The following is a 20,029-nucleotide window of genomic DNA, read 5'->3' as shown; positions in this document are numbered from 1 at the left end:
TACCTATGGAACATGGACACAGAAAACAAGGTGACTCACCCTCTCCGCTGATTGTGCCGTCCCGAAGAAGATCGGTATAAAAGCTAACCAAATGATACAGGTCGTATACATAGTAAATCCAATGGGCTTGGCCTCGTTGAAGGTCTCTGGCACGCCCCTGGTCTTGATGGCGTAAACAGTACACGTGACCATCAGCAGGATGGAGTAGCCCAGCGAGCAGATGAGCGACAGGTCCGAGATGTCGCACTTGAGCACGCCGCGTGCCGTCGCCGGGTCCTGCGTCCGCTGCTCGCCGTAGTCCACCACCGTGTGGGGCGGGTCGGCCGCGAACCACACAAACACGCCGAGCAGCTGCACGGAGATGAGCGAGAAGGTGATGACGAGCTGGGACGCCGGCGAGATGAAGCGCGGCGCTGTCACCGCCTTCTTGCCCTGCTCGAAGATGCGGTGGATGCGGTTGGTCTTGGTGAGCAGCGCCGCGTAGCTGAAGCACATGCCCAGCCCCAGGAAGATCCGGCGGAAGGAGCACACCGCCACGTCGGGCGCGGCGATCATGGGGAAGGTGATGGCGTAGCACAGGAAAATGCCCGTCAACAGCACGTAGCTCATCTCGCGGCCCGAGGCGCGGACGATGGGCGTGTCGTGGTAGCGGACGAAGGTGACGATGGTGAAGGTGGTGGCGAGGATGCCCAGGACGGAGATGAAGACGGGCACCACGGCCCAGGGCGAGTGCCACTCCAGCTTGATGATGGGGATGGGCTGGCAGCCCGTGCGGTTCTGGTCGGGGCGCCGCTCGTACGGGCACAGCTCGCAGAGGAACTCGCTGGCCTGGAAGTGGTAGCCCTCGCAGCGCTCGCAGTGCCAGCAGCACGGCACGCCCTTCACCACCTTCTTCCTCTCGCCCGTCCGACAGGGCAGGCTGCACACGGAGGCGGGCACAGACGGGTCCCCGCTCGTCCATTGCATGGTCTCCAGCTGGGAGGAGAGAGGGGACAGGAGGGGGGATTGGAGGGAAATTAGTATGGAAATGGGGATCCTGACATGATCCTAATCTTCAATTACCAAATTTCCTCAGTCATCATAACATAATTGTATATTTTATCAACCTACATTTAATTAGGTGAAAAACAAAGCTAGAAGTTAGTGGGTTGTGCCTACGTTTAGATGAAGCTGATCTGTCCAGTGACCTATGACCTTGTACTCTGCCGTCGACCTGTTCATTTGGTACTGGAAAATGTCGTAGCGTCCCGGAGCATCTCCATTCTCATTGAATACCACAGGGGTGCTAGCACTTCCTGTAAGACAGGAAATCGCAGAAAAACTACAATGATAAGTAAATAGCAAACATAAAGCAGACAGTTTGACATATGTTGTACCTCCACGGAGAGGATGGACTGTATTGTTTTCGGTTGTTCATTTTCATTTCCCTGGCATGTATATTACGTCGTTCTGGGACTTCACAGATAAGGACAAAACGTCCCTCAGACTGAGTAAAATACCTCTCATCAGTTTCCACAAGAGAAGCTCCCAAATGATCTCTCACACAGTGTCCGTAAAGATAGTCATCTTAATCCAGTGTGAAAGGAGGAGGGCATGGTATATAAACGAGATGTATGTAAAAATGTATATCTCAGGAAAAATTCGAGGAAAATCAATAAATGCCGGGGCCTTGGATATAAGATAAAGAGATGTGAGTCACCTCTCAAAACACCACCTACAGCCGTTTCTTCTTCGGTGTCCTTTGTTGATAAATTAATCAGTTCAGACACTTAGCCCCCGTCTTAACGCCAATCAAACCCCTCTCTTTGGTTCGCAGTGAGACTAAGAGCTGCAATTATCGTTCCAACTGCAGGGCCTCACATGCCACCACATCTATCTGGCTCTCACAGCAGCACTCTGGGGTCTTAATTAGACAGACAAGGAAGTTTGGTGCTCTGCAGTGACTTCCTTATTTGTTTGTTGTTTTTCAGGTTGGCACTCTAGCCATTTCGTTTGACAAACGAAGTTCCCACAGTCATTTGTAAACTTTAAAAACATGTCCATTATTAACGTTGCACTCATCTGTTCCTGCTGATTCCAGAAGAACCAAAGGGGCCAGAAGGTTGTGGGTAAACAGCTGTTAACTGGTACAAACCTCATTCTGGACACTGAGGGCCTCATTTACAAACAGGATTGCGCCCACTTCAAGCGTAAAATAGCGATTTCTCCCGTCTTTTAATGGCGCACTAATTGACACTAAAGGGCGGAGTATGGCACTGATTGCCCGACAAGGATCTGGTTTGATAAATACCACGCAAAATGCGGAAATACACCGTGCGGTATTTGCGGTTGAGCAAAGGCGCAGATTAAGCTGCGGTCGCAATGTTAGTAAACGAGCCCCTGAGTATGGCCGCAGATACAGGTGCTGTCGGAAACAGACTACAGAGTCCCAGGGATATGGGCATGAATGGATATGGGCCTGAATATAGTACAAACATGGTTTGCAGTAAACAAATGATCACATGGGGTATTTCAAAATTCCAGTTTGTCACACAGTAAAATTCCACAACCTTATTTAAACTTTCTCCTGACTACCTTAGACTGTTTGCTCTCCCAATCATTGCCTCTTGATTGGAACTTTAACAAACATGTTTTCCCATTATGGGAGTCATTCTCAGGATGATGAGGCTGTGATGTGGTGCCTTGATTGAACCAATCCTGGACATAATCACATGTTGACCCACTCTTTAGACTCCAATTATGTGAGCCACATTCAAAGTACTTTCCTTCAGAGTTGGAATTTAAAAGGAAAAGGTCTTTCTTAATGAAGAAGTGCACGCCCACAGTAATTTATCATTTGTGAGTGGGTGTTAGTTTTGATTATGTCTAGGCCCTGCTTCTCTATAAGGTGAATAAATGCATCACAAATCAAGCGCACAGCTATGAATCAGGGAAGCCAAGCGGCCTTGGGATGACGATCTGGTTCTCCCCCGCTAGCACATCCAAGTAGAGATAAAAGTAGGGCTTTCTACAGCTTGCTGTATCTGTCTTGATAAATGATAAGATTTGGGCGCAAGGGGAGAGAGCCATGCAACAGAAAAAAAAGAAAACGCTTGTGTCGAGCCTTGAAAATATTCCATATTAGCACTCTGTGATGGGAACTCGGGTGCTCTGGGTGAAATCTTAATAATCTAATCTGACAGCCAAACTGTTAACAAACTGGAAACTCACACTTTCGCAAAATATAGTAAAGCTCTGTATAAGAAGAGAAGTGGGGAAGAGGCTTGCAAAACTAGTAACTTTGCAACTGCAAATAAACAAGCAGAAACCAAAATGTAGACCCAAGTTCTAAAGCCTGGAGCTCGAAGCGTACAAGGTTTGGTTGTCTAGCTCATGGTTTTCCTTATCCTACAGAGAACCTGAAACCAAGTACTTTTCTGTTTTCATATGACTAGACTAAAATGACTTGAGGGAGTCGTCAAGGTCTTGTCGTATCTTTCACCCTGACGTCTCCAAATGCACATCAAAGAGAGAGTCAGTGAAATGGTCTCTCCATTTCCCAACCCCACCCACACTCATGAAGGCAGGCACACGTTCCAGCGCACGTTCCAGCGCACGCACACACACACACCCACGCACGCACACACGGTTCTGACATCTGCCACCTAATCTTCAATGAAATTCATGGACGCTTGTTAAATTAAGGTTAGTGGTGAATGATTAACAGCCTGGATACAAGGATACTGCAGTATATTCAAGATCAACCTTGATTTGGGCCTTAAATTAAGCAAGTCATCACTACTTCTGCCTTGGGAAATTTGTGAATAATTCAATGTCTGTTTTGCATACAGTGGGCAGGGAGGAACAGGGATTATAGACAGGTATCTTTTGGGGGATAAAAAAAAAGATAAAATAAGTGGGTTGTTTGAGTTTCCTGAACAAGCTTATTGTCTTATAATCCATAACTTTGTTTTTGAGATGCCTCTACAGTTAACTGTATAGCAGAGGCATAGGTTTCATTATACATGTCCCATCACTTTTTATTAAGAACATTACACTTAAAGGCTGCATACTCAGTAAAAAAAGAAAGACGCTGTCCCACACACATTTTAAAACATATCCATACCCCTGGTGTACTGGAACACATTCTGACATCCAGCAGACGGTATTTAGGACAAGAACAATCTCACTGATACTCTACTGATGCACTGCAGTGAATGTATACTTCCATACGTTCACTCCCAAGAGTGAACTCGCATTGTTGCATGACAACAAGGTTACTGATGCGTTTTATTTCACAATAGGTGTATCGTTTCTCAGGTAATCCATACCAACAAACATTAGGTCTACATATTGTGAGATACATTTCAATATAACTATTCATGTTTTCAGTATCCTACAGGAAGCGCTGTAGTTTTCAAATGGAATGCGTTTCAACACACCTACAGTGGAACGTGTAAAGAAGCCTCCCAGTTATTTTCAGTTCAGTTTTAAGGTCAAATTCCAATGATTCTTTGAAGGAGTGTCTACAAAAGGCCCTTTTCTGACTATGTGTTGAGTACTGAGCATCACAGCCAATTGGATTTGAAAGCTCCATGGCAACTACTGTGCGTCTGTGTCCTTGTGAAAAAAAAAAAATGTTTGTATTGAAGACTGCTCTGACTTCCAGGAGCCACATTCCCAGGCATTTACTTTAATGGTGCCAAACCCCCCACCTATATTTCATTTCACGGTATATCGGCAAGGCAAAAAGCACGAACACTGCTCATAGATCCTCAACTGCCATTTGCTGCTTGGGGTGCCAGGCGGTGATGTGGTGTCAAGTTTCCAATGCCAGTCCTGCTGCAAGGCAAATCAGGTAAAAGTGCTTGCAGCCATGAGGTCTAACCTCTTCAACCCCATAGCAATTTGACAAGTCTAGGCCTAGAGCTGTCCTTTAAGAAACTGACAGGCAGTATTAGGTCTGAGGAATTACATGGGGGGGTTCTGACCCATTGAAATCATCTTCTCGCATTGATTGCTCCCTGGCTTCTCTGGCTAGTTTATTAGAGTCAGGGAGAGTAAAAGGCTATTCAGCATATTTCACACTGTCGGCCTGTGCAAGGTATTAGAAAGATTCTCCACTTTGGGTGAGGATTTCTTGTGTTTGTTGCACATTTTTGTTCGGCCTCCCCTTTTTTTTATGTATTCATCAATTCAGTAACACATCCTATCACACATTAAGTCACACATGCGTGCTTCCTTGTTCCTTATAGGACCACAAAAAGTTCAGACATTACATCTTCCAGATGGCCTGCATAATGGAACAACAAAAATGGCAATAGGACTGCTTTTCATCACCCTTGTTGTTAACTGTCCCTGTCAAAAGTAATCTGAAACATCCCCCTGACGGCCTGTTCTATTCTTCCACGCTCTAGTAATCGTATTCAAAACAAGACACACGGACAAGGGGACTTGGTGCAGAAGGGCTTATCATAGCAAATGTTAGCATTAGGGGCAATTGGAGCTGTTTATGCTCAGTCTCCATTAGCCTCGCAACGCTCATCTAAAAATAAGCGTATGCACGCGGCCACTGGGGCGAGTGGAATCATGCTTGAGCTGGCGATTGTCCTGCGGCCTCGGTCACAGTCACTGTCAGAGTGCTGCTTAAAGCTGGACGTCTGATTTGCTACATTTCAAACTCCGATTTATGGGTAACCCCGGTGCCCTGTTCTCAGAAAAACAGTGTGTGGCAGCACACACACAAACACACACACACACTGGTGATGTTCATGTGTGATACGTGTGGATTATGCTAAGGCTCTGCTGCAGGCTCAATCAAGCATGATTGTGCCAGTCAAGGGACACACACACAGAGCGTGCAGGCCCAGCTCTGATATGCCCACACACATCTTGAAGCATGCATGTGTTACAGATGTTTTACAGTGTACTGTACCCCAAGCAAAGTGTTATCAAGTGTGGAGCACATGTGCAGCCTATAAGAGCAAACACACCCACAATAACAGACACCATAAGAACCACATACAAGACCACAATCATGCTTGATTTCACATTTGAATGTGTTTGTCTAAATGATTTAGCAAGATTTGCAAATGCATGCATGTGTGATCTGTCATCAACGACTAAAAATAAGATTTTGTTTCAGCAAGTGGGTCTGGCCATTTGCTATCTTCTATCTCAGGCCTGTGGTGAGGTATTCTTTGTTAATCCACCATCACCCCTGATTCCCTCCCAAAATAACACAGGACTGCTCCACATTTCACCATGCCTGGAAGAGAGAGGAATCCCTTCGAGGTCTGCAAGATGTGGAAAAATCAACCAAGTGAAGCTTTACCAATTCCGTATGTTTGCCTGGCGAAGCCCAGCGAGTGCACCTGTTTCCCTCGGCTTTGTATCTCCTACAGTGCCCCTTGCTTGAGACGCAGATAGGAGAATTATTCAAATCGACTTTTCTGTTCAGGGTGAGGTGGATTCCGTGGTGGTAACTCTCCTGCCTGAAGTATTAAACATTTCAAGGTAGATCAAGGAGAAGCACGCAGGGCCAAGAGAAGAGAGATGAAGGGAGCTGAAGGCAGGACTTTTATCATTTTCTCATTTTCTTTGGCCGTGTTTCGCAAAAGATGATAAAGTATTGTGATAATTCCTGGTTGAAGCAGTTGGGCTGGCAGGTTGTTGCTAGTTTCAAGAGGAAGAGAAAAAAGTTGAATCTTTGCGGTGTGGATATACCAAATAGTTGGGTCATACAAACACCAGAATGTTGACTGTCAGGTTTTATCTCAAAAGGCTACTCACAATTACACAAACAATTAATGTAGAATTCTATTTATTGGAGACTTTTTTGGGTTAGATATTATTTAAAATCACATGTACTACAAAAGACTATCGCTAAAATGATGGTGTTCTTAAATATTTCATCCGTGATGACGGATAAATATCCATTCACCTGTAATTGGTATAAAAATAATGTTTTCAAATGAAACAGTCAACTCAACGACTGCAACTCTTTGCTAGAACTGTATTTCTTGTGGTTCCTAATTGACAACATCTACCCTACAACAGCTGCAACAGTATTGGCAATTAAACATTTAAACTGATCTCATATTCTCAGAAATACCAGATATCAAAGCCCTGCCTTTTCCTTTAGCCCCAGCGAGTGGCAATTAAAATACAGCAGGACCCAAATCCATCTGAAAGCACGCTTCGCTTCTGTCCTCAAGACTTTTCAAAGTGTGTTTTTGCTAACGCTAGTCTGATACCTACTCCAGGAGAATGTAGCCCAGCTTCAAAAGATGAGCCGTCCAGGCGAGACTCATGTCTGGCATGTTTTCATGTTATCCATTACAGCGTACGGAAGCCAAAGCCCATTATTCAAAGGACAGTTCTTAGTACTTCAATAGGTTGTGGTGATTGGTTGTTTAAAAATGCCTAGAGAGTAGGTAATTCAGGATAGTGAATATTAGTAGACAAAGACAGACTACTTAGAATTAAAAAAAAATTGAACAGAAATAGATCTCAGAAACGTGGTCAGATGTGACAATGTGAATGATGAGGGTTTTTTCACTATCCAGGACTCAAGAGAGCAGTGAGGGGGAGAGGTGTGTAAATGGCACGAGATAAAATGGAGTAAGATGAAAGAAGAAAGTAAAGAGAAGCAAGGAAGACTGGGATAAGATGCAGGGAGAAAGGCAGGAGGGAAAGAAGGGAATAATGAATAACGAAAGAGCCAAAGAGGGCGGAAGTGTCAGACCTTGGGGGAGTTGGGATGGGGGCAGAAATGGATGAAAGTGAAGAGAGACTGAAGAACAGTGATAAAAAAGAGGAATGCATGCCATTATTGGGGTCAAGAGTAAAACCTGCACAGGGATTTTCCTCCTAAAAGATAAAGATCGCTCATCAGTCAACTGAAAAAAAAGGCCTTGTATGTGTATGAATAATAAAGACTGCACGTGTAACTGGAGTGCTACAAGTTCCTAACCTTATTACGGAAGGTCGGATGACAATAAAAATGATACAATATTTGAATATTGTAAAATATAAAAGTTTAAACTAAAAAAACTCAAACCACAATATTTAAACAATAAATAAAAAACGTTACATCACTCTGGTAAAACCTCAGTCGTTTGCAAATGTGCTACAGAAATAAATATGACCATACTTACCATTGAAGTTGACTGCCCGGATGTGGCTGAGCAGCTCCTTCCCGTCGATGTTGGCCATGCGGGGGCACAGCCCGGGGTACCCGGAGCACAGCTCGCGGTGCATGCGGTGGAGGGCGTGGGCCATGGCGTACACCGCGTCCATCACAAACTGCACCTTCCCCTCCTGCTCATAGGTCGAGTCCCTGCCCACCTTCTCCAGCGCTGACCATCGAGAGGAGCAGAATTTGGGTTATTATCTTGGTTTGTTTGTGGTTGTTTTAGTGGAAATGTGCTGTATATGTTCAAGAACATTTTATCCTAGCCATTTGATTTTCCTTTTCAGTGCTTACTGTACATGAGCACACCAAGGTTAAAGTTAGTCTGACTGTTTTGCACTATGGTAGTACAAAAATGCTGACATGGTTGTACAATTCGATAGAACACCGTCCTTGCACTGTGCAGAAACTAGAAGAAAAAAGGTCAATACATCTCGGAATGAGTCACACTGCCTGGGATTCAGCAACTTCGTCCTTGGCTCTTTTAAAGCTGATCTTGAGTGAATAATACCAGCTCACAATGTAAACTCAATGAATGTAGAAACGTTGCATTGAAAGCAAAACCTTTTCACCTTGTGTACTGTAACAGCAGACAAAACGGTGGTATTTAACAATGCACACGTTTCCAAACGCATTTCAACACCCAGGTCTTTATAAAACATGTGACTAGGCTGACTCATGTTCAGCTGGACCTTGATTTTTTTTTTTCACCAAAAAGTTGTGCATCAGAAAAAAGTTCGGGTTTCCAGACATTCCACCCATTTGTAGTTGTTATTTGAAACTGACAAAAACACAGGAGATGTCTTTCGTGAAAACTTTTATGAATGTTTGTATATTAATGTTTGTATCTGATCTGTGGACTTCCAATCTCTGGAACCATCCAATAAATGCCACTGTAATTTTTGTCACCACTTTCCCTATGTATTTATTTATTCATTTATTGCACATACCTCATGGCAACAAACAGGGAGGGAAAAAACAAGGCTAAGGCAATGACGGTGAACTCATTGGTCACACTGGCCCTGAATTAGTGGACATGACAACTTTGAATTAATAGGAACTTATAAATTAAATCTAATTCAATTTAATAGCATCTGTGGGTGTGACAGATCACTTTGAAGTGGAAGACATTTTGCTCCAGCTGTAAAGACTGATTACTTGTCTGTGGTGCCATAATGAATAGTACCGGTGCTGAACCAGGGAGCCAGTGTCTGACAGGGTGGAGGCGTGATAGACATGACTGAGATGTTGATTTTTGACAGTTACCAGCTAACGTTGGGATAGGTTAAGGTGTAGACATTGTCAGTGCTCTGGCGCCTACATGTAAAAGACAGCAACACTTGAGAACAAGAGAAATCATGCGAAAATGAGACAATGCATAATAAACTAGAGTCATGTATTCATATATTGTCCATTTTAATCTTTCTATTTTGTGCTTAGCTTAGACGGGGTTCTCTTGAGTTTAAGATTTTTATGTTTAGGGCCTTAAATAATACCAAACTAGCTTTGGCTGTAAGTTTAACTACACGTCAGGAGAATCTTATGTGATCTGAGAATCTTATGTGGTGTTGTGGCAGCTAATTCTCTGAGCTAATTCCTGGTTTGTAATGCTCTGATAAAGTATGCAAATATGGGAATAGGGAATAGTCAATATTTCCAAAGTGCACTTGCAATATGAATGTAAAAAATTGTTTTTGCGCAAGGACCTTTCCTTAAAATATTAATTATGCATTATTATTACCTTCAAATAGGTGGACAATGTAACAGCAATTCCTGGTAAATCATGTGTGATACTCTATGCTGTTTATAACACATGGATGTTTCTATTATTGAAGAACAGTGACATAAAAACTTGGTAAGACAAAATCCCTGTTTGCAAAACAACATGGACTCTGTTGTAGAGTCTCACCAAATAATGACTCACGGCTTACGGGGGGGATAATGTGCCTGTGTGTTTGATAACGAGACCAGCTAACCGATGCAGGAAAGATGAAATCCTCAATCATATTGAATGATGTGTGGCAATAAGCCTGACGGACAACTTCATTACAGACGCTGGCGTTTCAATTAAACATCACTTACAAGGGCAAATTTAATTCCCCCTCTACAGGACAGACGTGCGTTTGTTTTCTGCCTTTCTATGAAGCGCGAGGGGATACTGCTGTTTCAATTAAATGAGAAAATCAGATAAATGACAAACTAATTACAGACAGTCAAAGACAGTGAGATAAGATGAAATAAGAATAATCCCAGCAGTGGCATCACTGGTGTACGTATACAGCATGTCTGACAAGCCGGAATATATTTACATTAATATCTCATCATCATGCAGCCTTATTGTTTATGGCTTGCGTCAAACTTTTGTCATATTCTATCAACGTAGCATTAATAACGGTATGGTCTGGCACTGGCTGGCCTCAGTGTTTCATTGTTATAAAGATATCAAGTGGAGATATACAGTACAAGGTGACATGAAAAGAAAACCGCTCAGCAGTACATGTAATAAATGAATTCTGTCTGTATCACTCTTTTCTCTATTACACAGTTGTTTGTCATGGTATCATGGTCTTTCTGCGAGTATTCACTGTGATAGGTGCAGCCACCTCCAATGATGAGATTTCTCTCAGTGCTATTGTCTAAAATCCATTCTCCAACCCGATTGTTCAAACATACTGGTACTTGACTGGTCAGGACTATATTATAGGCACAGGACTTATCAGGACAGTATTCAGAGAGTTATAGTAAGTTAGTCAGGTCAAACAATCTTCAAAAAAATATTCATATCATTTCCACTAATTCCCTTACTTGCCATTATCATGTCCATCTGGTTTTCTTTGGAGCAATATACTCTGTGGGCAGCTGAGTAGTACAGGAACTGACTGCAGATCAAGAGGTTTCCAGTTCAATCCGCCTCTCCCCTCTTCCCCTACACTGCCGTTACTATGGATAAAAGCAGCTGCTCAAATTAATTAAGTCAAATTACAATCTGCTGGAGAAAGATGAGATGAGAGAACAGTAGAAAGACAACTTGATACGCCCTCGCAGCCTCAAAGGGAGTTAGAGTTATTGTAAGACGGTGAACCGGTGTGTCGACAGTGTCTGGTCATAGTGTAGGAGGAGGAGGAGCTGTCGGACGCAGAGGTTGTGTGAAGTTCACGTAATTGCCACAGTCGCTCAGCATTAATGGTGGAGAGGGGACAAGCCTTGCCACAACCCCTACTCTCTTCATGACCTTAAACGCTGGTAGCATTTGAGCAAGTCAGCAAGGTTTCACCAGGAGACATGTAGATGTATCAGGGTTATTGCTCCCCCACATGAGTCAAGCACAATGGGATCATTCAGGTTTCAACAGCATGGATGAGACAGAAAACACACTGGACTTCTTTGTTTGCAAACAGTCTTTGCAAAGGTGATGGGAAACCATTGATTCTGGCTCCACAGTAGGACTGGTTTCACAGCTACAAGTGGTGAGATATTTTAACTGTCTGTTCATCTGGCAACAAGAGTAAATGGATGCAACAATGATGACAACACTGTCCTTTGGATAAACAAACTAATGAACGATGAACTCAACATGATATACTTAACGGCTTGCGGACAGGGATCATTTGACCAGATCATTTACGTGCCAGACCAGGCCTCGGAGAAGCCTGGACCTCAACTAGGGAGAATCTCAGGTGGCTAGGCCTGGCTGACGAGGCCACATCATAATAAATCGGGCCATAAACTGGGTGCTCGGCTAATGACTTTTTGTTTTTGCTCATTAAGAAATTAAATATTTAGCCTGCCATTAAACTAACAAATGTTTAATTACACACCAGCCTGGGCCACTTCGGCTGCCAAGCTTATGTCTACATTTGACTGATGCAGCTCTGACAGCTGAAAAGAAAGGCGGGGGTTAATTTGCGCTTTTTATGTCTGCGTATGTAATTTTTCTTTCAATTAACAAATAATGCTAATCGGACCTGTTGTTTGCATATCCACTTCATACCACCTGTCTCTAGACAGGAGGTAAATATACTTGAGATTTCAATATACGACTGCAAATTCTAGTGATAAGCTCCTCGGCCATCTAAAAATCATCCCTCAATTTTCTGCTAGTGTACTCCGCTGTGTCTAAGAGGTGGTGAGTAGATAAGAGATTAAAAAAATCTAAAATTCGTTAGATACTTGTGTATTCCAAAGCCCTAAAAGGATGATATTCTTGATTTTAATACCGTAATGTTTTCTGCTAAGAAAAATTATTGTTATCAGGTTTGTCTGTAAGCATAATTCAGCTACAGTATTTTAATGTGAGATGATACGAGGACATTAACGTGTCTGTGAAATACACAAGGCACCACACCCCAGATAGTCAAAGACTTGACTACACTAATAACCTTTTATACCTCTTATTCCCCTATAGCTGTAGAACCATTAACTTTGGCTTTGCCATCTTTAAAGACAAATGTAAACGTTATTTGGTGCTAATGGCTACCTTGGGAAGACATTTGGCAAAAAGGACTGAGCACAAGAAATTTCCATTTGTACTTTCTCAAAGTAAGAAAGAAAGAAAGAAAGAAAGAAAGAAAGAAAGCAAGAAAGAAAGAAAAAAAGACATACAAAGCATGCCTTCCAGAATGTTCTTGAGTGGTAGGCATTTAGCAGTGCTCGCTGTGGCACCGACAAAAGGCAGCTCCTCCCCTTAGCTCTCATGCTGTTTTCAAATCTCGAGATGGGGGCCTTTAGAGAACCGGCAAAAAGCCAGTCTCCACAACGGAGGGGAAAAACACACACCAAATGTGTTATATAAATAAATAATAACTGGGCTTTGTGGAGATTGCTTTTCATCTGTCGATGATCAGAATCAAGTACACTTGTCGAGTGCAAAAGACGGTGCTAGGAAATAGTGCTGTGGAAACCAACTGCCAAAATAAAATACAATATAATACTTTCATGTTTTCCCAATGTATGTCAGGGAAATTTGTACAGTTTTAACTTACTTTTAAATGTGAGAGGGTAGACAACAGAACTGTAGTAGCTAAGCTTCTTTAGAGATGGGATAAACAAGCTGGACGGAGTGCAGAGTGCAACAAAGCACGCAGCTGTGATGAAATATTCATAGTCTTATCGACCACACTGACAGCTTGTTTTGTCTCTTGGTACAGAGAATTTATCCTACAATACTCTACACTACCTACATAACTATATATCCTAACTACATGACCTACATATTCTATACACACTAACTTCAGGACCTATTTACACTACCAACATACCATACTATATGTGCACAAGCTTGCTACCCTTCAGGATATACAGTCCACTAGCTAGATATGCTATATGCTGGCTAGCTATGTTCCAGATGAGGGGAGTTGACCCCCTGCCCCTTAACAACAGTCTCTTTCAGGCAGGACACAACAATGATGAGATACTGTTGGTTGTGTATCTCCACAACTGTTGACTATTCAGTAGTGCCATATAGGTCAATTATTATGAAGGCTAAGATAAAGGTTAGATGTTAATGTACAGGTGTATTAAAGGCAGTATCGCAAAAGTCATGTTTCACAAAGTACTGGATGGCATTTCAAACCATTTGTACAACTATATTGCCTGAAACTGAACTGAAAATCCCTTGTTTAGGGGGAGGTCAAAGATGAAGACAATAACAATTTGAAACAATTGGCATTTGGTGAGCATACACACCCACACCGACTGTCCACACATACACACACTGACACTCCACAAATACACACACGTACACATACATGCCCACACACACACGCGCACGCACACGCACACACACACACACACATGTAGAGTACACACACATTCACACATACTAAATTACTAAATCATGGATTTGTCTTATTATGTCTCACATGCCTGAAGGCATGGATTGGATTGCTTTTAACAGAGGGTCATCCTCTCTCTGGGAGGAAATGAGCAGTTAAAGGATGGGGCTATAAACATGTACACTGTTCAACAGAGAGGAACACATCAGCAGAGGCGGGAACACCCCGCACAACGGAACATTGGATACAGTGAACTCTGACCCCAGGTCAGTATATCTGTTCAATCTTTAACCATCACAATTAGTTACAGTTAATGACTGTGGCCTCACATGACCCATCCCAGAGCAAACACCTCTTTTTTCTTCATCTGATTAATTCATTTGCTCTTTATTCTTCATCCTCTTTCTTTCTTCCTCCTTTTTCTTTTTCTCACTCTCTTACGCGTCCGCTCTTTCAACCCTGTATGCCAACACTATCAGACATGGGAGCAGTTGCTTTGCTTTTCAATGCAGCTGGCCAGTATCATCTGCCATGCCATTGCTACAATTTCATTATCATACGTAATGTATTGAGTGCACCTCCACATCCCTAGGGAATTGTACTGTACTTACGTGGTAAACCCTGTCCTGGAACAATACTTTGGCCTCTTCAGTGAGTCAGTTGTTTAGTAAACTCACAGTGCATGGTGGAAAATGTGCATGGTAGGGTATACTTACTGTCTATTGCCATGTCTCTGTTTGTTTTGCATATGATACAAAATAAAATAGTGCTGTTCAAGTGGGGCATATATTTTTAGCTCAGTTATGATAGAGTATTTTTGTACACTAACTGGTTAATCCTGTTTGTGACTGAGCGAATGAGTGAACAGCCTCCGGGGTATTGTACGTGGGCTGTAGTCATAGTCTTGATCTTAGTCATGTTGGGATGCTATGATGGTATTTTTGGCGTCAACAAAAAACTATAATATTGTGCCACACGGAAGCGGCCACGGTAGGCTGAGGCTGTTGTCTACTGGAATGTTCCAGTGGGACAGTGACTTGCATATTGGTCGAGGTTTAGCCTACCCAGCAGAGGATATGCTTGTGGTTGTATTACAGAACTATGCAATCTGACAAAACAGTAGGATGTGAAGAGAGCAGGGAGGACGACAGTAACACAATGCTAAAATCAAACCCCATTAAGGTTCCACATGATATTGGAGGTGTGCCCCGGAGAGAGCTTACTGAATGCAGGCTCTCTCTAGTTACAGAGTTTCCTGCCTAAATTAATCCTTTGTGGGGGAACACATAGCTGGATGCGCGCACACACACACACACACACACGCACCGTCACACACACACTGTTTGTGATATAATTTTTATGCAGACACGCACACAAACTTGTAATTCCACAGCAAAGGACTCACACACAGACAACATATTAACCAAACTCGCACATGCTCGCAAAGACAGATAATATACCCACACAACACACACAATAAACACCCCCCCACCAAGCCCCATACACACACAATGTACTTTTACACACGTAAGCCATTGCTGTCTTAAGAGGTTTGTGAGAGATAGACGTGTATTGTGTACAATATTGCACCGGTTGCAAACTATCAATACACAGGTACACAATAAAGAAATACACGACACACGCCCACACACAGACAGACAGGCACACACGCACAAACACACACAGGTGGTGTATGACCAGAGGGGTGCTGCTGATTCAGCCGTTTGTCTGGTTACATGATGACTCTTCTGAAAGCGATGGCTTCTGATAGAAGATGCCTATACAGCGCCTCTCTCATTCCTCATGGCACTAAAACTCAGTCTCGAGCTGCTAATAAAATCTATTCAAGCTGCTGTTCTCCCTGCCAGCTCCCATGAAGAGTGAACAGTAGGGGAGGCCTCCAGAGTGCTTGTGGCATCACCTTCAAAACTCCCAGCCTCATGGGGAAATCACACCCAACTTTATCACGACGCTGGACACTACACGATGAATAGTTTTTCAAGAGCTGAGCTAGTTTTTCTTCTTCTTTCGACAGTTTCTTTCGGTTCAAACTGCTTGGCCACGTTCACCACCGAATCCCCAATCTGAATCCTGCCGGGTGCATCGGACTAGTCTCTGAAGGATCGGGCCCCTCAACAAGTGCCCTTGCTTCCAAAAAAGACCCGAACAATCATCAAGGATTACTTTTTGGCGAGGACATTGTAGTCAGCACAATGGCACTTTTTGGTGGACGAGCTGTGTGCTAAGCTAAGTGACGTGGAATTCATTCTGGAGCTGCTCCCCCCGGGCCTCTTGCGCTGTCTGTCTCAGCAGACCGAAGTGTGATGACTTAGTCTAATTTCCGGCGCAGCGAAAGTTATGGCGACACTTCGCGTTTGCTGGATCAAGGCGCATCTGGTTTGTTTTTTTATGGGCTGTGTATTTTTTGTCAGGACGCTCTGTGTTATTTATATATTTTTGTTGTCACGCCGTCGTGATTTGATGTCTGCCTTCCCCGTTCTCCTCTTAAAATGTGTGATAATAATCACAGGAGCTGGGTTGTGCGTTGCTGACAGACAAATCTATCAGCATTGAAGTGTTATGTGCATCCTAGTGTAGATAAGATACAGGGGGAGAGATAGACAGAGGGAGAGACAGAAAAAGAGAGGGGGAAATAAAGGGGGTGGGAGGAAGAGAGAGAACAGGAGAGAGAGAGTGTGGGGAAGAGAACGCGAGAGAGGAGGGGGAAGGAGAGTGAGCGAGAGAGGACGGAAAGAGAGAGAATGAAAAGCAAGCAATACCCAGGAACGACAGCTCTGTAATTATTCTCATTACTTCAAGTCGCTGTGTCAGAAAAATAAGCGTTGTCGTGGATATGGGCGAGGGACAGACGTCTGCGTTTGTGTACATTCTAGGAGAAAGAAAATAGAGTGTTGAGCCAAGGGACGCAACCACATTACTAAAGACATTCACAACCACATGCAAGACGAGAACAATGTAAGAATGTCTAATGAATGAAAGTCATCCATGATCATGAATGTGCCATGGGGATGAATTATTGTTATTAGGGTTGACAAATGTAGAATGCACACAAGAGAAATAAGATTGGATACCCATGACTGCTTAAAACCCGAAATACACACAAGCACAAGTCACAAACACACACGCACAAATAGTCTCCTCCTCTCTCTTCGGGGGTCTCCCATACCAACGCATGGCTTCAGATCAGACATTCTGTACAACTTGTCTGCCACATGGCCTATGCTGCCCCTAGCTCTGTCAGACCCCCTAAGAGCCCCACAGAATGGAGACTCCCTAATCTAAATGACAGCAAACAAGGCCTCCTTGACCAAATTCTTGTTTTCAAACTCGAGTTATAACGAGTCAAGCTCTGTCTGAGTGGAAGTCGCTGGTCTCCCAGCATGCACAACCCACCCTCTCCAGAGGATTCAGAAAGCAGCAGCCCGCCTGGTCTTCAATCTACCCTTACGCTCCCATGTTACCCCACTCCCTCCACTGGCATCCCATCACGGCCAGTATCAGATTCAAGACCCTGGTACTGACCTTCCGAGCGGTGAATGGGACTGCACCCGACTACATCCAGTCTCTCCTGCAGCCTTACACCCCCACCCGCCCCCTACGGTCTTCTTCTGACCACCGTCTGATGGTCCCACCAATCAAGAGCGTCCGGTCCCAACACAAGCTCTTCTCCTGTCTGGCCCCCCAATGGTGGAATCAACTCCCCACCTCCATCAGAGACACTGACTGTCTCCCCACCTTTAAGAAAAGGCTCAAGACGCACTTGTTACGGGAGTAACAACGGTACTTAGGAATGATTTGCTGGTCCTGATGTTAGTTTACCCCAGGATCACGATGACTCTTATTGAGAGACTGGTTGCTCTTGTTGGTTTGTTGTAACTGATTTAAAATTCCTGTACTCACTGTGAAATATATTATTGTTGCTTGCTTTTCTACAAGTGCACTCTTGCACTTTTGAGGTTCATGTTGTTTAAATTGTAACTTGTTTGCTCTGATGGTTCTTCCCTTTGGCACTTATTTGGCTTTTCACAATGTATGCTTCATGTTTTGGCTACCCGCAATGTTTGGGGCAATCTCGTTGTTATGATCAGTGACCTATGCACTTTTGTAAAGCGCTCTCTTGGAAGTCGCTTGGGATAAAAGCGTCTGCTAAATGAATACATGTAAATGTGAGTCTATGAGGTTCCTGTGAGGTAATGGCCTTCAGGTCTAACCACTTCAGACAAATACTTGAATAACAAGTAAGGGACTCAGCTAGTCATGACACTTTAATCGGAGGCTGTACTGTACATACTGGACAGCCACTGCTCTAATGCCATCCTACGATCCTCTCATCTCACCAGGACGTCTTGGTGCTGTGGCTACACAGTTTGAGAGCCACATGTACAGTTCTAGAGAACCGTGTCACATGACTGAGTGGGTCACCTTCGCTGACAGTTCTGTCCGATATCACAAGTACTTTGGGCATGTGGGGACGCCGGTACAGTGTTGACACTGTATTTCGACTTTCTGTATTTCTGGCCTGCCGTCTCGGCAGTGGGTTGTTTAAACAGGCAGGGTTTGCGTTAGGGAAGCAAAGCCTTGTTTGTCTGTCTGGCTGGCTGAGGACTGGTGTGAGGTCTGTTCATGTACACAGGCTCTGTGATATTGCTGTGCCTAAATGTGGATGGGGAATGTCAATACTATTTAGACCTGGTTCTTTGGAGAGATGAGGTCTTGTTTTAGAGCTGTTCATGACTTTCAAGTTTTACATTTACATTTGGTCATTTAGCAGACGCTCTTATCCAGAGCGACTTACAGTAAGTACAGGGACATTCCCCCCGAGGCAAGTAGGGTGAAGTGCCTTGCCCAATGACACAACGTCATTTGGCACGGTGGTGAATCGATCCGACAACCTTCTGATTACTAGCCCGACTCACCGCTCAGCCATCTGACTCCAAGTTTTAGGACTTCGAAGGCTGTAATATGATACACTACCACAAGTATACTTAACCTTTACATGTTTGTATCCTTTACATGTTTGTACAGTACTGTTACTACAGTATAATCCAATTTTAAGAAGGGCATGAGAGTGGAATTTTTCCTATGGACAAATACTTCAGCACCAACTATGCAGACCTGCAGTAAATCTACTCTGAAGACAAATTTGGCTAATCTTACCATCCACCATCATGTAATCAGTCTGTAACCAAGCTGGTCAATGTCACACATATGTAATATATGTACATATATGTAACACACTTACATAGAACATACACAAAACATTTGCATTGGTTTAGGGATTTGTCCAAACCTTCACAATATTGGCTGTGGCGCTAGGCTGTGGCGCTAGGCTGTGGCGCTAGGCTGTGGCGCTAGGCTGTGGCGCTAGGCTGTGGCGCTAGGCTGTGGCGCTAGGCTGTGGCGCTAGGCTGTGGCGCTAGGCTGTGGCATACCTGTACATTTCTTAGGGCTCCCCGGCCGTTTGCCATGCATGCCCAGCTTGCAGCTGAAGTTCTCCTCCCAGAACTCAGCAAACCACACATTCCGTCTGTTGTTGGAGAGGGAGCGGCTTCGGAAATACCGGTCGAACGCTGCGATGTCCAGAAGACCAGGCAGTAAATGGGAATCAATGAGAGGAAACCAATTTATGTGAGAAATTGGGGTGCATACAGAATATCTGATGGAAGAGTTCATGTGTACAGGTATCTTCTACATTCAGTGCTAGTTGTAACAAATCACATATACTAATCGAATTAAGTCTAATCCTGATATCAAATATGGTTACTGAAACAAAAGCAAAATATCAACATTTACAGACAAGACAGGCCCATATCTGTACTGGACTAGAGGGCTTTTCTTTAAAGGCAAACCTGGGAGGTTTTACATTGCAATGAATCCAGTAAGTCCAAAAAGTGATTACTATAAAAGTGTGGATTTCAGGCACTGTCCATTAATGGCTTTACCACTATACTAATCAGTCTGCTTTAAAAGCCTTGAGACTGGCTTCCTTTGTTTTGGAGTCACTCAATTTGTAATTTGTTTGGCTGGCATTCTGTAGTCTTCCGGGACGCTGCCACAACAA

At 43.7% G+C, this 20,029-nt stretch overlaps 1 protein-coding gene across 1 annotated transcript in view; it reads right to left on the bottom strand.

Annotated features, from left to right (window-relative positions):
- The window catches only part of LOC146258738 (metabotropic glutamate receptor 8-like), an 86,400-nt gene that overhangs the window by 9,748 nt on the left and 56,623 nt on the right, over positions 1–20,029 (bottom strand). Inside the window, exons 5-8 of the mRNA XM_084671831.1 lie at positions 19,401–19,538; positions 8,139–8,339; positions 1,159–1,295; positions 40–975 (exon numbers count right to left, since the gene is read on the bottom strand). Of these exons, the coding sequence (XP_084527957.1) occupies positions 40–975; positions 1,159–1,295; positions 8,139–8,339; positions 19,401–19,538 (1,412 nt within the window). The remainder of the gene's footprint in view (positions 1–39; positions 976–1,158; positions 1,296–8,138; positions 8,340–19,400; positions 19,539–20,029) is intronic.

The sequence above is a fragment of the Hypomesus nipponensis genome, chromosome 14 (assembly GCF_054491055.1).
Source record: "Hypomesus nipponensis isolate SF chromosome 14, ASM5449105v1, whole genome shotgun sequence".
Lineage (NCBI taxonomy): Eukaryota > Metazoa > Chordata > Actinopteri > Osmeriformes > Osmeridae > Hypomesus > Hypomesus nipponensis.
Note: the sequence above shows the minus strand (reverse complement) of the source record. Positions and strands in the feature narration are given on the sequence as shown.